Here is an 18,127-nt window from a genome sequence, read left to right on the forward strand (position 1 = left end):
TGGTATTGGTGGTATGTGGATGATGTAGGATCTGCAATGATCCAATTGGTCCATTTCACGGGCCTATCAAACTGTCGCATCAACAAACAAATCACCCTGACAACATAACATGGCACACATCGCCCATACAAATAATACAGGCCCAGGGCATGGCATACACATATGGGCCCAGGGCATGGCATACACATATGGGCCCAGGGCATGGCATACACACATAGGCCACTCTTCTTTTGCACACATGTGCAGAGGCTGCTATCTGAACTGGTGATGAAGGGGACTCGTTGGCGCGAGGCCAAACCTGCCATAAACATGGTTGCACAATCATCTGTGTGAATCCAATCCTTCCCAGCCTTCTGCCCATTCCCTAGAGTCCCATATAGCTAAGGACGCTTTTATCTGACAGGGGTACTTTTAAAAGTGGAAAACTATGGATCATGGTGCTTTGGACTTGGACAGGGCGCGTATAAGCCAGCATGTCTATTTATTTATTTATGGTGTGGATTAAATATGGCTTTATATCATGTTGCATATTCTACGTCTTCACCTTCACCTGCTACATCTCTGTTTTCTACTCAATCACTTTTCTCTGTTGTCAAAGAAAATCAGGCTCCTTTTCTGAACATGTAGTATTCCATGTGTCCTTTAAAGGGGAAAAATCCTAAAAGTTCCATACAAATTCTATATTCCAAAGACTTGGAACAAAATCAATTTTATGGAATCTCCCATTGTTCTACTCCCATGGAAATTACTCTTTATTTCATATCTCATATTGTCACAGTCTGTTGTTGCATTGGAGGAATCCATTTTGTTTGTAATGTGCCAAGGCAACTGACCCCTTGTCCTCCGTACTACTAGCACCTTGTTACTGAAGGACCTTCCACACCTGATCATTACGAGCATCACAGTGAAATCATGAGTTTCCTTTCTTCATTTCTTCTTTATCTCTTTCTTTCTTTCCCCTTCTATTTTCTTTCTTTCTTTCTTTCTTTCTTTCTTTCTTTCTTTCTTTCTTTCTTTCCTTTTTCATTGCTCTGTCTTCCTTTGGTCTGTTTGTTTACACTATGGTATTCTCATAAATGGAAAATCTGAGGATTTGATTGGAGCGTGCCGCATGAAAGACTAGGAATGAGGAGAGTCCGGTCCTAGCGGCTCTTCAATTTCCGCCCCGTCTCAAGAGTAGATCCCCGGCGCTTTTTACGCAGCTTAAGCCTTTTGTTTTATTTATTTATTTATTTCCCCACCACATGGCTTCTGTTTTGGACACGCGAGAATACTTTGAATGCCTCTCATCTCCTGAGGCCACTGCGTTATTGAGATTTTACTCTACTCTTCTGATAGACTGACCCTCTGCAGCAGGGTCAGGAGATATGCGGATAACCCCCACGCATTTCTGTTGGATTTGAAAATCTGTTGCTGGAAAATCCCTTTTAAATCTAGCAATGTTCTCCCTCATCTCTGTCTAATCATATAACACAAGGGTTTGATGGTGAATCTAAGCAAATGTATAGCCGTATACTTTCAACATCGTGCTTTCCAAATCCATCGACCTTAAGGGTGTACGAATTGGGTAATGAGAGGACATTAAACAAACCATATGTCAAGTTCCTTCATGTCTGGCAGGCCTGTACTGAGAAGCCATCATCTTCAGGGTATCAGTGGAAAAGTAAAGAAAGTGCTGCTGGATATAGAAGATAATGGTAAGGCCATATGCATCGGCAACATAGATTTATTGGTGCTGAAATCCCATCCGCCTCAATAACAGCTTCTTTGGCAGGACATTTGGAAAGTTGAAAAAGCGTCAATGCATTTGTATCCCCTCCAGACTACCCAGTGTAAGAGTCCAACACAGGAACCAATGGGACAAATGTCTGTGGTATACTTAGTATACTTAGTCTAAATATTTAGACAACTGGCTGATTAATATACCATTACATAACAGCACTCAGATGCAGATCTAATTCAGCTCATACACACATACTGTAATTAGAAAAGTAGTTAGTCTTATTGTAAAGGAACATAAAACCTGAACACAGATATTGTAATACAGTAATAGTAAAAGTATTTGTGGATACTTAGACATGCACGCACGCATGCACGCATGCACACACGCACACACACACACATCGCATCACATGACATGATGCCTTCCTGTTGGATTTTGAGACGCTAAGCCCTGCTGATGGTGGTGACGGTGGCTGCACAAAAGAGACTCTCTCATGGATGGATTCCCGTAAAGTAATCTCTGCACTCTCTCTTTGTGTCCCAGTTTTCCCGCTCGTGCTTCCAAACAGCTGAGCGGCCCATCTACAGAGCCACACATCCCCAGGAGGGACCTCCTCTTACTGTTCACAACAAATGGCACCACGCAAGACTTCAGTGTGTGTGTGAGTGTGTGTGTGTGTGTGTGAGAGAGTGTGTGTGTGTAGGAAGCTGGTATTGGCATTAGTCAGAGTAATATCTTGCTCTCTCTCTGTGTTTATGTGTGTGTGTGTGTGAGTGTGTGTGTGTGTGTGTGGGTGTGTGTGTGTGTGCGCGTTTGTGTGCATGCGTGTGCGTATACGTGTGTGTTTTGGTTTCTTGAGCATGACTTACAGTTCCCTTTTGTATACAGTAATTACTTCATATCTTCGTTCACTGACTATTAGTTCCCTAATTTTGAGTGCCAGGTTAGCTGTGTGTGTGTGTGTGTGTGTATGTGTGTGTGTGTGTCATACAACTACATCTTTTGTTTAGTATGCACATCATATTAATCACCACCACCCATGATCAGCGATCCACACTGGGAACTTCATTTACAGGTGCAGCTGAGTCTAGGTGACATGTGCGGGCACATATAAATCAACGGCTGACACACAATATACGTCCGCCTAACTTGAGATAAAAGCTTTCATACACCTGTCCATCAAAGTGTCATCCAGTGGCTCCTTACACCGTTAGTCATAATGACACATTTATGAGGAATTGTTGTGTGTCTGATGGATTGTTTGGATTGTTTTCTAAAGCAAAACAACACCCTATCCGTTTCCTGCAAATTCTCACACAGAGCATTACTCATTACCAAACCCGTCATTAGATTTTCATCTCTGATGCAACTTCCTGGTGGCTTACTGTCTGTCTTAACCAGTGGTGGAGGAAGTACTGAAACTCAGTACTTAAGGAAAAGTACAAATAAACAAAGAAATATTTACTTTAGTAAAAGTAAAAGTACCACAATGACAACCCTACTTACTGTAAGTAAAAGTAAAAAAATACCTGCTTTTAAATTTACTTTAAGTATTAAAAGTAAAAGTATTTGCATAATGATTTTTTCTCTTAATATCTATATTCTAATAATAAAAAAATGATGGGCTGTGACATTTTAATTAAGCTCGTTTTAGGTTATACTAGGCTAGATAGTTTTAAGCTAATGTAATTGTGCTTACCATCTGTGGCCCAGTTTACATTCTGACTTACAATTCTGGAGAATGTAATTCTGGTTATCTACTAGGGTGATCTGCTGAGTTAATTTAATATCATTCAGTAAAATACGAGAGCCTGAAGTTTAACGGGGTAGACAAGGGAAAAACGTCCGATGGATCCTAATGCCTCTTTATTTGATTACACACAATTATGAAATATTTCCTAATCTGGAAAATGTTTTTTTCGGCCAGCGGTTCTATACTGTAATAGTCTACCATTCATTTGTGCCGCAAGGTGAGTTTTCTCTCTTCATGTTTCCAAAAAAATAAAGTATATCCGGCACTCCTGCTTCAGTTCCCTTTTGCATTGTATTTTGGTGTGACGCATTTTTACTTTTCAGTCAATATTACCTTTAAAACTATATTGTCATATTGCAGTTAGCATGTTTTTAGGATGTTAGCAAAAAAACACATTGCTTAATGTCATGCTAAGTACATGAAACCTCATATGGTGTGACCCCATATCATATAGTGTGATCGGGTTTTCTCGTCACACCATATGATTTATTTGACACACTGTATGATAGAAACTGCCTTTTCCTCCATAAATAATGTTTTTTCATACATATGTTTAACTCATAATTAAGTGTAATATATATTTTGACATATTTAACATGATTTAACATTTATTATTTAAGATGTGCAACTATTGCATGTATTGCTAATCACACACACATAAAACACAGAAATCACCCCCACACACACTCACTCACTCACTCTACAGCCTTGGATACAAAAGATACATATTTGACATTCTAAATATCAATAGTAATCTGAGAAAATAAATTCTGGTGTTAAAGAAAACAGTATATTAATGTTGTCTTTAGCACTATAAGTAATTGCAACAATTTAATCTGATTATAATGCAAGAAAACCTTTTAAATTATCTGAATAAATTGTTGAACTTTTAACAGATATAAAGAGAATAAACTCAAAGGGGAACTACAAACATTCAGATTGAAGCCCACCATTGAGAAGAGAAAAACTCAGGGAACCCAAGAGCTATACAATTTTTGGTGGCATTCTGTTTTGCATAGTTGTGATTTCTGAAAGTGAACCTTTACATGATATACCTGTCTTAAACTGTCTTTTGTTGCTTGTGAAATACATATAATACACATTTTGGTATTAACAGATTGTTTTGTGGTGTTATTTATCATATGGTGTGACACCATATCATTTGGTGTGACATCAAGAAATTATGAAAATAAAAAGGCTTTTGGGGTCTAAATCATACAAATCTCAATGGAACAGATAGAAAATAGGGTCAGCAAAAGTCACAAGAATTTCTTTTATATCAAGGTATGTCAAAATGAATATGACGTTTATTGAAAAATTGAGGATATATGCCTTACTCTGTGTATTGATGAAGAAATATGCTGTAAAATGTAATAAATTTGCACAAGGGAATGCTAGATCTTGATGAAGTAATGATAGAAGATTATAATACATTGCTCACATTAAAAACAAAATACCCCATTATCATTTTACAAACAATAACTTTCATGTCACACCATATGACACTTTTAGTCACTACCACAACTAATTAATGAATAAATGTGAATTTCAACACAAAATCTAAAAGACCATACATATTTTTGGGAATGGAAGGGTCAGTACAACAGGACTAAGTGATTTCCATGCCTAATATCTGAATTTCTTTTCAAAAACATTTTTTCGGCCTAAAACGTCAACCACCCATATGCATGAGCGCCTGTCAGTTCGCTGCTCCGCGGACTAGCAATCTCATTGGGGAGGAGGCCCTAACGCTGCAGATAATAGACAGAGAAAGGCAAGCTTATGCTCGAGGCACAGAACACATTTGCATGTCCAGTGTAGCCATGGGTCTGGTGAATAGCCTATGGAATGCAGATGCTACAAGTTCAGGCTTTGTCTGCTCTAGACTAGAAGCCTATGTTTTAAAGCTTTAGAAGCGGGGCACGTAGCGCTAGAATCTCAACCCAGCCCCCTGGTAAAACAAACGTGTTTGTCAGAGACAAAAAAACTGATTGTAAAATGTAGCCTAAGTGAAAAGGAACGATGGTGTTGTAGAAATGTAGCGGAGTAAAAGTAGCCTACAGATAATTGGTGCAAAATGTAACGAAGTAAAAGTCAAAAGTATGCACTATAGATTCTATTTAAGTAAAGTACAAATACGTGGAAAATTTACTTAAGTACAGTAACAAAGTATTTGTAACAAAGTACAGTAACAAAGTATTTGTACTTCGTTACATTCCACCACTGGTCTTAACCCTAAAGGAGTACTGGTGTGATGTGAATGTTGGGAAATGAACGTTCTAAAGAATATCTGGGTTCATTCAACATAGAATTTTAGAACTTTCAATTGTTGCGGAACGGAATCTTATGTTAGAATGTTCAAAAACCTACACCTTTAGCAAAGATCCAACCCTCTCTGCCTTTAGAGCTGATATCGATCAACCATAGCTGTGACTTGTTGACTGAACGCTTCATTTATTCTTCATCCAGGATGGGAGTTGATGGGATATGTAGTTAGTGTGTAGAAGTCCAAAAATGACTCACATATAAGTTTTTTTTCCCCACTATGGCTTGTTTCTGCTCACCTCATAACCACAGTATCAGTGAATGTTGGCATTGCCATTGTCTAAGGTCACAAATCAACATAACATGCGACTTCAATGAAGGCAACCAAACCGAAACTTCTGATGTCCAGCAGAGACAGGACAGAGACATCCTAGATATCTTTCACCCTCCACCCACGACCTGACCGTCACCAGCCCCTCAGTCTGGAGCACAGTCTACGCATTCACCCACCGCCAGGCTATATTTGTGCCGTCTGACATTTGGAGGTGCGACATCGCCATGTGCGGCAGTTGTGGCATGCAGTGCCGAGAATAGAACTAGGTTTGCAAGAGCCCACAAGTCCTCTATAAAATCGGAGAAAAATCTCGTTGTGGAAATGAGCCCAGCACACGTTGCATTCATGGCATTGATGACCGATATAGAGTGAGTCACTTGGCTGATGTACTGTATCTGATGTCCGTTGGAGTGACACAGGGGAAATTTAACTAGAAATTGACATACGTGAGGTCATCAAACTCTTATGTGGACTCATAAGCCACAATGGGCCTCTGTTTCATCATTTCCTGTCACTTGCTATAGTCACTTGTTGCTATACTGTCACTTGTTGCCAACTAATTAGGTAATACAAGTTAACTTGTTCTAAAAATAAGTGGACAATCATAAGTAAGGCTATGATTTCATACTGTTACATATCCCATAAGGGTGGAGAAAGACACCTTGATTGATCATTGATAGAAATGTTTGTGACTTGTTTTTGCTATCATTTTGAAAATATGTTGTCCATCATAATTAAACCGCTATTTGAAAATGAAGGTTTGCAGACTAACATCGTCCCCTCTCCACCAAAAAAATGACCCAGAAAAACAAACTCAGTAGGCCTACAGTCCCTCTCCACCCAGAAAAAAAACAATCATAACTGCCTATTTTTGCACTCTGGTGCCCGGCACGTTGAGGAGAGCTTGTGTTTACTTGCCAATGTGTTGTGTTGTGTCGCCATAGTCATTTTGATGATGGCTGGGAAATTGCAGGAATTTTAATCAGTGTTTTGTTTGCCAGAATGTCATGTCTTATTAAACACTGACAGTCATAATAGCTCCACAACACACTAAATATCAAACAATTAGACAAGACTACATGGACTGTCTGTAGAGGCGAGAGAGTAATGACAAAAACAGTTATCAATGAAAATATTGTTAATTTGTCTCAGACATAGCACTGGAAATGCTGTCTATCTGTGCTGAATACTGAATAAAGATTGAATTAGTTATTCTAAAGTTGAAATAGTTTGCCTGTGGGATTGTGTGTGTGTGTGTGTGTGTGTGTGTGTGTGTGTGTGTGTGTGTGTGTGTGTGTGTTGGGGGGGTTGGGTTTTTTTTTTACAGCGAAGTTTGTGTTGTGTTGTTATCAATGAAATGAAAAGTATTCCCAGACAGACCACCGTTTTGAGCAGACCTCAAACATACTTTCCCATGGAAGCCTGAGTTACAGCTGTCATGGACAGGTTTGCTTAGTCTCCCGGAAACCAAGTTAAATAATTCCCCACATAACAGAGAACATTGGACAGGGCTAAGAATTTTGTTGCCTGACAAGGCTCACTACCATGGCTTCCTCAGAACATACACACATTACACAGTTGACATATCAAGTGTGCTTTGAAATGCTTTGCATTGTTTCATTGTTTCAAGAGTTGTGTGCTTTTACCGTTTCTGCACGCTATCAAAGTAAAAAGTGGTGAAAGAAAGAGATATAACCACAGACCAAAGATAGCAAGAGCTAGACCAGCAGCTCATTTAATTCTTTAGTTGTTTCTCACCTTCAAGCCAACCAGATGTAAAATGGTGAAAGATGAAGGATAAAGTGAAGGAAGAGATGTGGGGGAACACCACAGGAAGATGTTTTCATGCTGACAGTAAACATTACGGTGATGGCTTCCTGTTTTGTCATCGTCTGTCTTGATGCAAGTCTTGACACAAAGTCATGTAGCTTTTATTATGATTTAATGTTGGGTAAGGCTATTTGCACCCCTGGTACAATTAGCAGTGTATGCTATTCGTACCCTGGTGCAATAAGAAGTGAATTCTATTCGTACCCAGGTGCACACAGGCATATTAATCACACAATGTAATAATATATATATATATATATTTTTTTTAAAAACAAGCAACATGTTTTTTTTTGTTGTTACATAACAGAGTGTTAATAGCTCAGCTGTGTAATAGACACTCTGAATAAGGTATGCTGTTTGCATCAATGTACAGTTAGAAGTGGATGCTATTCGTAGCCTGGTGTTTATAGTAGGCTACTGCATGCTATTTACACCCTGGTGCAAGAACTAGCTAATTGTTGCAATCAAAACTTCCTTTTGAGAACCGATTTCTTGTTCAAATTGCGCGCCTTTTCTCTAGAGACATTGGTACACATGCACACTCACTCTGCCAAAACATGAGATTCCAACCCGGGTCTCCCGCATGCCAGCCCTTACCAATGACCACTGCAATCTGCTTCCACAAAGAGATGTGGTTTGCAGGTAAACTTATAGTTTATAGGCCTGAACGTCATATTCACGAAATTTCTGTTAGCTAACAAACTGACGGTTGTATGTGTTCACTGAACAAAGATTATGAAAATAAAACAAAACTTTTCCATCTCATATTTAATTTGAACAGATATTAGTGCTGAAACCGTTCAGAATTCTTCACTTTCTAATGACGAAAAAACGAATGTCGGCCATGTTTTTTGGGCACGCGAGCAACATGTTTTTGTTGTTATGTAACAGGGTGTGAATAGCCCAGTTGTGTGGCCACAACTCCGTTAAATATATTTTATTTATGTATATTTTCTATATATTTTCTGTTGAGCATTTTCTGTTGAGCATTGAGTTTACTCACTACTTGAAGGTAGCTGTGTTAATTTGTCTATGTACTATCACTTTGTTTCAATAAAACTGGATTTAAAAAAAAAAGTAATCTAGCCTGAATTGTTTTTGAAAGTGTGAAATCGATGCTGTCAATCAAACCTGATTTCTCCTCTGAGGGGGTTCAACATCTGTGTTCTCTGAGGTTATTTCCTATGACACTATCCTGTTTAATTCATTTAATTTATTTCACAAAAACATATATGATCACTTATAAATAAAAATAAACAGGAAAGAAGACATGAAAGGGTTGACTAACTTGCATTCCATGCTTTGTTTTGGTGGGTTTGCTGGCCTATCATAACAGAGCATGGACAAAAGGGGAGGGGACATTTTTTGTTAGGCACTGTCTTCGCCTCTCGTTTCTGGGCAGATGAACTATTTTCTCTCCGCCTGTTCAGGTCAATTAGACTCACTGGCAAATCAGTTGAGCAAGGTTTCCTCGTGGCGTTTTAAAAATGAAAATAACTTTTCGTTGTTATGTCTTCTGTTATCACTGATGATTTTTATTGGACCTTGACCTAATTATGGACCCAGTTCTGTACATGAGTGGCATTTCCTCTGTGCCAAAATATGGGGTGTTGACATATTTCATAGGTGTTTATACATCATCTAATTTACAACATACTACTCTCTGACATAGCTACTCTTATTTTTTCCACTTGTTAATTGTAAATACAGTGTTTAGCTGTAAAGTGGTGAGTGAGACAGTTAATCAGAAGTCATTATCAAGCTGAAAATATATTGTGGTGTCTTGTACTGAGCTATTGACTGAATTAGTCTGCTTAATGTCTAATAAACCATAAATACTAAGCATACATAACATGCTAAGGATGTACTGTACATAGCATTAACCATATTCAAAACTCAAGAGTCTTTCTCAGTAGAAACTTAGCGTTTTATTTCTAAAAGGAACAGTTGACACAGAAAACCATTCTTTCTGCCAGACACCCTTCTTTGCAGTAGAAAAAAAGTGACTCATATACAAACAGTATAGCAGGCAACACAACTGAGGCCTGTGTGTTCTTCTACATTCAATCCACAACACTTCACTGTAAAATATTTGTGGCTCACACTGCCATTTGCACCAAAACCATAAGTCATCAACCTTTTTCGCTTTTTCCATCTAATGATGGGGGGGAAAATATAAGCCCTGTGAAAAAAGCAGTGGCTAGTTTTTGCCTCCAACCCATTCCCATATATTGCAGACACGCATCAGAGTCCCATTCCTTACGTACGAAATACTTCCCTTAAGTTACATTCTTGATCCTTTGTTTACTGCAATACCCTATACCCTCAACTCCCTCCCCCCAGGCTTCCTCATAACATGAAGACAATTCACATACCATTGGGACCATGAAAACAATACAGAGACCAGAGCACACAAACCCTAAAGCCAAACCTTTAGCAGCAGCAAACAGATAAAAAAGAGAGGAAAGACACTGGGAGAGGACACTCAACTCTTGGGGAGTTGGCTCAAGTACAAAAAAGGTGTCTTTCACACCCAATGGCTGACTGTACACTGCATAGAGGGAGGGGAGAGGATCATATTTCAACTATAGTCTCTCTGAAAGCGATCAATTATGTGGCTCCATATGAATACAGAAATACATACAAACTTCAATATGAAGCGACAATTCACGCGGTACCAAACCCTTTCACTTTCACATTCTGGCATTCGAAAAAAGAAGGCATCATTCTGTATCAGTGCAAACTTGACTAGTCTCGGCGACTCAGGACTGGTGATTTGGGGGGGGGGGGGCAAACAAAAGACAGCAGAATGAAAAAGAAACATGAAGAAGCATATGCAATTCAGCAGTGTGCACTACAAGAACTAACAGAGACAAATTTGACTTCTGCAGCTGATCTTGTCTTTGTAAAAAGGCCTTGACTTAATACAGGGCTGAAGTAATGCCATCAAACTCCATAGAACTGACTTTGACAATCATAGACAATTGCAAAGGAAGGCATTTATGTTACAAGGAAAAAAATAAAAACAAATCAAATTGAACAACTTCAGTTTGAAACTCTAAGTAATGCTTTAAGTGCACAGCAAAAATGAGATACTTGCAAAAAAAGGACAACCATTTGTCAGGAAATACAGCAGAACATTACCCTGTTCAGCCAACCCGAGTTGAGTTTCATCCTGCTCCATTTTAGCTTGCCACATCAGATGACATGACGACAGCAATTAGCCACATTGGTTAATCTCACAGACTACTCTGCACTGGGATTAGTGTGACCGTAACATCGAACGCTAACCGTCACTCTTCCCCTCATCCACATTTGCAATACTGTTCATTTCCCCCATGATCCATCGATTATATTTTCAGTTGACAAAGCAGGAAGACAATGTGTACATCTCTCGGAACTGATGGGGGGGGGGGGGGGCGTTCAAGCTGTTAGCATCTGTGATTGAAAGTTCAAGTTGACGGGTAACTGAATGGCTTGAGCCAATGGCTATCAGCGGCCTGTTTTGGAATAAGCCTGTTATCTCCACTAGGCTTGGTCCAAGGTCAGATCTCCACAGGCTTCATCTATGGGAGGCTTTGTTTCTCTTGGGTTAGTCGTGTTGGGGTGATTTTTATTTTATTTTATTTTGTTAGATCACCAGTAGGGGGTGCTGCTCTCGATGTGGCCCCAGCTCTGCCACTCGGGGAAGAAACCACTGGACGTCCTCGGGCTCCCGAACTGATCAAACTCCATCTCGGTTTTCTTGCTCTTGAACTCCTGCGTAGGCGCCTGGATGGCGCACGAGTGCTGGTCCTGTTCGTGTTCCGAGTGGACCAGCTTGTAGTTCTTGCCGTCGTTGTTGTCCCAATGCTCCTGGTCCAGGGTTTTGTAGCAGATACAAAACTCCACGCTTTTGTTGTGGGGAATGACACTGGGCAGGTCGATGAAAAACGAAAAGGTATCAATGTCCAGACAGCCGTACACATTATTCATGTAGATACAAGGAACGTCCGTGTAGGTTTTCCATGAGTCATATGTTATCCGGATGTTGACCGTCTTCTCGAAGCTCACGTTGCTGACTTTGATGGTGCCGCTGAGGGACTTGTCTTGGAGCACGCAGTTCTCCAGGCTGACGAGGTTCTTCTTTAGTCGGTTCCGGAAGTCCAGGTAGTCTGCAGCTGGCTGGGCGAAGTCCAACATCAAGCTCTTCTCTTTCTCCACCCTCAGGCCTACGATGGCGTTCTCCAAGTCTGACAACTCGAACTGCAGGTCCGCCAGGGGGTCATCTTGAAATTCCTTGAACACATGGATGGCGGTCAGGGACATGCCCTTGGAGTCTGCAAACACCACCCTCTTCTTGCGCTTGGTTTTGGGGCTCCGCCAACCCACGTTGGTGGTTTCGACCTCTGCCTTGGAGCTTATGCAGGGGCGCAGCGGCTTGTACTGGTTGATGAGGTTGCGCGCTTCGTAGGATCCCAGGAAACTGCATACTGGCGGTGACTGTGCCAGACAGATCCGCATGGCCACGTCCACGGGCATGATGGGACTTGGCATCGGCCTGGGGTTTAATATCTGCAGGACCCTGTGGTGGAGGAGAAAACAGCAGACATTAGACTTTCATTGAACAACAGGCCGACAGGTAGACAAGAGAGTCTACACAAAGAGAGCACATCAGAGAGGCAAGAGTGCACAAACGTTAACACTATGAGCACACACTTTGGTCAGTCCACTATCTTAACAAATGCACCTATTTGGTGTGCCAGAATGCTGCATTTGTCATTACTACTATTTTTTTAGATTTGGACCTCAACAAGTCTCTCAGTAGCCTAGGCTACAGAGTACAAACAGACAAATAATGAGATAAGGAAACATTGCAGAAAATATTTTTTATTTCAATTTTCATTATTGTTTCAACTTTTGAGTGACCCTGCTTAACAGTAATGATTATTATTTATCATGTTAAACTTAGTGTTCAGTTTTAACAATTTTCTATTTTAAACAAACAAGTTTCTAACATTTCCACCTGACGCCATGTCTTTTGACAAATGAGTGTGGTCGGAAACAATAGTTAAATGCTACACTGCCTGTCCTAACAATTATACCGGTACATTATGCATGAAACTATGATAGCCGAGACGGAGGCTCAGGCAACCACATCAAATTAAACGTGTTTATCACTTCTCATTCGAGCTAATACACACATAAGCCACGGGGTTTCTATTTAAAATGTCTCATTTAAAACTATAAAGCGATATAGTCACCATAGTGCTGTTACATTGCCATTTTCATTCAGATAGCCTACGTTCAGTTCAACATTGTTCTTTGTTGCGTTAAAGCCGGCCTGACGCGCTTTATCTTACCTGGTACAATTCATTGGTAGTTCTTCTTTTTTCCGGTAAAATGAAAATAAATACTGGTTGAAACGTAACGTAGAAACGTATGATTCTATGAAGACTGTTTCAATTACCAGCTGAATAATTCGGTGAAAGCATTATAAAATAAAACCAGTTTTAAACTGTGAATGTCTTTAGGTCCCACGACACACCCCCCTCTCGAGTCAGCCTGGCTGCACTGGCAATGACTGGGTCCCTTTCAGCCACCACATCAAGCCTATTTGCGTATCGCAGTGCAGGAGAGCCCCGGCAGCCAATGACAATCCAAAAAAGTTTCGGTTTCAGCCAATCAGCACGCACCCTCACATCACTCCTGGTGCGCGTGACAAAGCAACGCAGCCTTCAGATTCACTGACCAGGAAGTTTGAAAGGAGAGGTTAAGGAGGGAGCTAGTGAAGAGACGTTACCGAAATACTGTGTAGACCCCTGTCGGGAGATATTGTAGATGTGTCTCTTTACCACGGCATTTAACATATTTCTTTCTTTCTTTTTAATCCCTTCTTTCTTTTATTGTTGAGGGATTCAATAATAAGAATTATTTTTCTAGAATTCTCATGATAGGCCTACCTACATTTTCAGTGTAAATAAACGCATCAATAAATCAACCCAGCTGGGATGGACTTGGTGTATGTGCAGTAGTTGATCAACTGGATCATCCTTTTTAACCAAGTGAAATGTAGGTCAATGTGAGACATCACCCACCATATTCACTGGAACTGGGCCCTGTAAAATGATGACACTCAGAAACTTGCATTCATCATCACTCTGTCTGGCATTGAACAGTGCAGTCAAACTAAAATGATCTTATTTTAGCCTATTACCACTAAACTTCACTGTAGACTATAGCTTAGATATTGTATAAGTGTAGGCCTATGTTTACTGTTCTCAGAAAACATTTGTGGTTCGTGCTCTTGATAACATAAACAAACTCTTTTCCATCAGCTGATGCAAGAGCGGACGCCATGGGACCAGTGCCTCTGCATCACGTAGCCTTCATTCTCAGTCATCACATGGCTTGTGGTAAGAGAGAGGATGCAAAGGTTTCCTCCAACTAAAGCTTGCAACAGATAAGATAGGCTACTCTAAAAATGACTGCGTCTATGTGACACTGAGTGAGAGATGTGAAAAGAGTGAGAGTTCATTAAAAGGTCTCTCTCTCACCTCAGAAGCACTTCATATCCATCATGTTGATGCACTAATGCAAATATGCTGACAGCTTCCATATTAAGGTACATCATGTAAATATATGACTACAGTTTGAATACACTAATATCACAGATAAAACTGAAAGTTACTACAGTTGTCTTTACAGAGTTCTACAGACTTTTTTTATCAAGAGACCTTTAAACATGTTTATATAATGCCATTCGTATAGCTGCAGTCATAATTATTTATATCTGAAGTGACAGTGCAAATATTACATAATATAAGTAACGTGCTAAAATATATCTGCTGATTACTGTTAATCTGATTAAAGAAACACATTTTGCCACAGCTTGTCAAACACGACTTAATATCACATCTTTACGGCTCAGACACATTCAAATTAAATATGGCTTTAAACTGTCCTTAAATGCGATACCTATTATCTTTATTTTCATGTTGCATTTAGTAGCTCTCTAACAAAAAAGTGCATCACTCAGTGAAAGCGCATTATGCCTATATAAACATTTGTGTTTACTGCAGCCTTCCATTCAGTAAACATGTATACGCAATGAGTAACACTCAGGTTTTAGGCAACGCCAGAGAGATAAGGATGTGATGAAACAACAATTGCATTACCTCTTAATGTCAGAGTTTCCCTCAATGTTTGCTGTTGTCCTGCTCTTGGTCCTCAGTCAAACAAATGCCCTTGCAGAAGTTCAGCATACCAAGTTTGTCGACAAGACAGGAAGATCTTATTATTGGTCAACCGAATACTGTAGAACAGGAAGCTTGTACTCAAGGCCAGCCCTCTGACAATATCAGTCATGCTATGAACAAGCCAAATAGACTTAGGTGCATTCCTCTTTTTCATTTTGTGAGACCATAGGCATTAGCTTCATGGAAAGGTGAATCCCTTAAAGACTAATATCAGGGCTCTGCTGTATCAAATCATAGCTAATGTTTGTTTGACCATCTGTCTGAACACAACATATTTTACTCTGCAAAAATAATTATCTTAGACTTGCAAATGAACATAATGACATTTAATTGGAGCACAACTGGCTATTGTTTTCAGTGGCAGCAGGTTGAGTTATTGACCATATCCTAAATATGATGGAACAATGGAGGGAGGGAACACCTTTAAGTCATATCAGTTTGCTCGAACAGTAAACACGGGGTAGACAATACGGAGTGGAGTGGCGAGTTCAAGCTTGCCAAAGAATCCAGGTATATGCACAGGCTGTTAACCTTGTTTTAGGAAGATGTGTTTTGATGGAGGCCTTACAGCGAAAGGAAAGTTATAGACCCCCCCCACCCCCGAAATGCTCCAGTTTTTTGTAATCAGTAATTAATTTTCAAATCACTCATGACATGAGTATAAGTAAGTATGAGTACTCTTTTGAATATGGTCTCTGCATTTATCCCAATCCGTGAACTAGTGAAACACACTCAGCACACAGTGAGGTGAAGCACACACTAATCCCAACGCAGTGAGCTGCCTGCTACAGCGGCGCTCGGGGAGCAGTGAGGGGTTAGGTGCTTTGCTCAAGGGCACTTCAGCCGTTCCTACTCGTTCCTACTGGTCGGGGTTCGAATCGGCAACCCTCCGGTTACAAGTCCAAAGCGCTAACCAGTAGGCCACGGCTGCCCCTAATGATGTTTTATCCCTGCAGACAGAAGCATTTTGATTTCTGTGAATATGTCTTAAGGGTTCATATAGTGAAGATTAGGAAACCAACACTCTATTTGACCTCTGTCCCCGAACCACTGACCCTATTGATGGCACTCCGTCTGACTCAAAATGATATCAAACACAATATCAGGGACCACGGAATGACTCAGAACTCCTCATGTTGCTGCAAATGAATACCGTGTGGGTAATTAATCTCACTGTAGAGACGGTAATTAACTTTGCCACCTCACTTTTAATGTGCTACAAGCTGTTGCACTCCCGTATGAAGTGAGCTGTGGAGTAGTTGGGCTTACTAGTCGGAGTCTCCCCGAAGGCTCAAGTGTGGGCTCATGCTGAGGTGAAAATGAGACACTCCAAGCTGTAAGATGAATGGACATGCAGCTGACAGGGCTAGAGACAGGAAGGGCTATTTTTGATGTGTCCTAGTGATAGAGGGGGGTTATCTCGTGTCTCTTGTGTCCAGAGAGGTGTTGCACAATTCTGCTTCGTAAGTGACTTTGAGGAGAGGCACTGCCACTGTGTTTCTGCAAGTGCAAATGAGTAGCAGGGTGCATTGTCATAAGGTCTAATCTGTGTCAGACAAAGACAGGTTCTTAAAGAACACCACTTAGAACTCCTTGAAAGTTTCACCTGAGTGCAGTTGAATGCTGTGTTATAATATTACAGTGGCAAGGCCTTCAATTGTACATCATTCAGTCAAGCCACATTACAAATCTATGACTTTGCAGCCAGTTGACTGGACTTTGGTCTTGTCTCTCATATCTTGTATGATGTTGGACTAACTTCATTGTATCACAAGCATACAGAACTAAACCGATTAAACGTGGTATGTGACCTCTAAAATATGCTAGTAAGATATGATGATATTTGAGTTGGCAGTGACTGTTTTAAATGACCTGAGGTAGATCAGGTGAATGTCTGCTGCCTGCCACAGGTTGCTGAAATACTGTCACTATTGCAGGCTGTGGCAATATTTGCACAGCTATTGCGAGGTTGCAAGCCCACATTTATAAATAAACCTGCAGAGCACACTGGACAAAGGCCAATCGGGGTCAGCTGCAAAAGAGATGCATCAAGAGACAGCCAAAGGCTGGCTCACTGGAGATGGATATAGTTCTGCTTGTACGTGTCATGCATCTCTCAGCTCTAGGCAGCAGGTGACTCTTGAACCATAGTAGCCCAGATCTCACCCCACATCACCTGCCTGCAGTGAAATGGCCACGAGTCCGTTCCGTGTTCAACTAGGGGGGAGAAGCATTGACAAGGACACAGTGGGGGAAAGTGGTCTTTTGTCACGAATAAAGACCCGGGTCACTAATCTGTGAAATCAACCATGATATACTCACAATGCAATTAGAGATGCATTCAAAGTTGTTGATATTTAGTTTTCCTGGCCTAACCTCTCTTTTGATGAAGTGGAAAGTTTCGCACTGGCACCTTATCCTAACTTTGTGAAACTGTTGAGTAATAATTATTGTGCAATAAAATAATATCTACTTGTGAATCAGTAAAAGAGAGTGTTGGCAGCATGATATGTGCATATGTAAGAGCAGATATTTTTAACTGCAGTTTTTTCCCCACTCTAGTGTCCAGATGTTGGGTTTTGTTTGAGTTTTAACAAAAAACTGAGCAACACTACCCTCTAGTGTGCAATAGTGTTATAATAAATCTGAAGTTTAATGTAACTGACCCAGTTATGAAATATTTGGTAAAATTAAATTTCTGAGGGAAATGTACTTATTTATAAAATTAACACAACACATATATATGTATATTTACACAACTCCTCTAAAATGTTATGTTACAAATATGATAAGTATTTTTCACTAAAGTTAAGCCAAAAACCTCTTCTGCCTAGTGACTATATTTGGTCATTCTAGGAGGCAATTACATTACGGACAATTTGATCATTCTGGGAGGTTATTACATTAGGCCTGCAGCTAGCAGGGCTGGAGGGCCGACGGCTGCTGGTTTTTCAGGTCGCGCAGGAAGGGAGGTCAGATGAAGG

At 40.3% G+C, this 18,127-nt stretch overlaps 1 protein-coding gene across 2 annotated transcripts; it reads right to left on the minus strand.

Moving 5' to 3' along the window:
• Nucleotides 1–9,814: 9,814 nt before the first annotated feature.
• On the minus strand, nucleotides 9,815–15,150 carry ppp1r3cb (protein phosphatase 1, regulatory subunit 3Cb). Of its 2 annotated transcripts, none has more exons than XM_042084037.1 (2): nucleotides 15,063–15,150; nucleotides 9,815–12,469 (listed from the first exon to the last, which is right to left on the minus strand). In XM_042084037.1, exon 2 carries the CDS (start codon nucleotides 12,439–12,441, stop codon nucleotides 11,542–11,544), a length of 900 nt encoding a protein of 299 aa, XP_041939971.1. In that variant the 5' UTR covers nucleotides 12,442–12,469; nucleotides 15,063–15,150; the 3' UTR covers nucleotides 9,815–11,541. The 2 variants fall into 2 exon arrangements, with proteins under 2 accessions (XP_041939971.1, XP_041939970.1); XM_042084036.1 differs by lacking the exon at nucleotides 15,063–15,150 and adding an exon at nucleotides 13,248–13,476.
• Nucleotides 15,151–18,127: the final 2,977 nt, after the last annotated feature.

Source organism: Alosa sapidissima, chromosome 24 (genome assembly GCF_018492685.1).
Source record: "Alosa sapidissima isolate fAloSap1 chromosome 24, fAloSap1.pri, whole genome shotgun sequence".
In the NCBI taxonomy this organism is placed as follows: Eukaryota; Metazoa; Chordata; class Actinopteri; order Clupeiformes; family Clupeidae; genus Alosa; species Alosa sapidissima.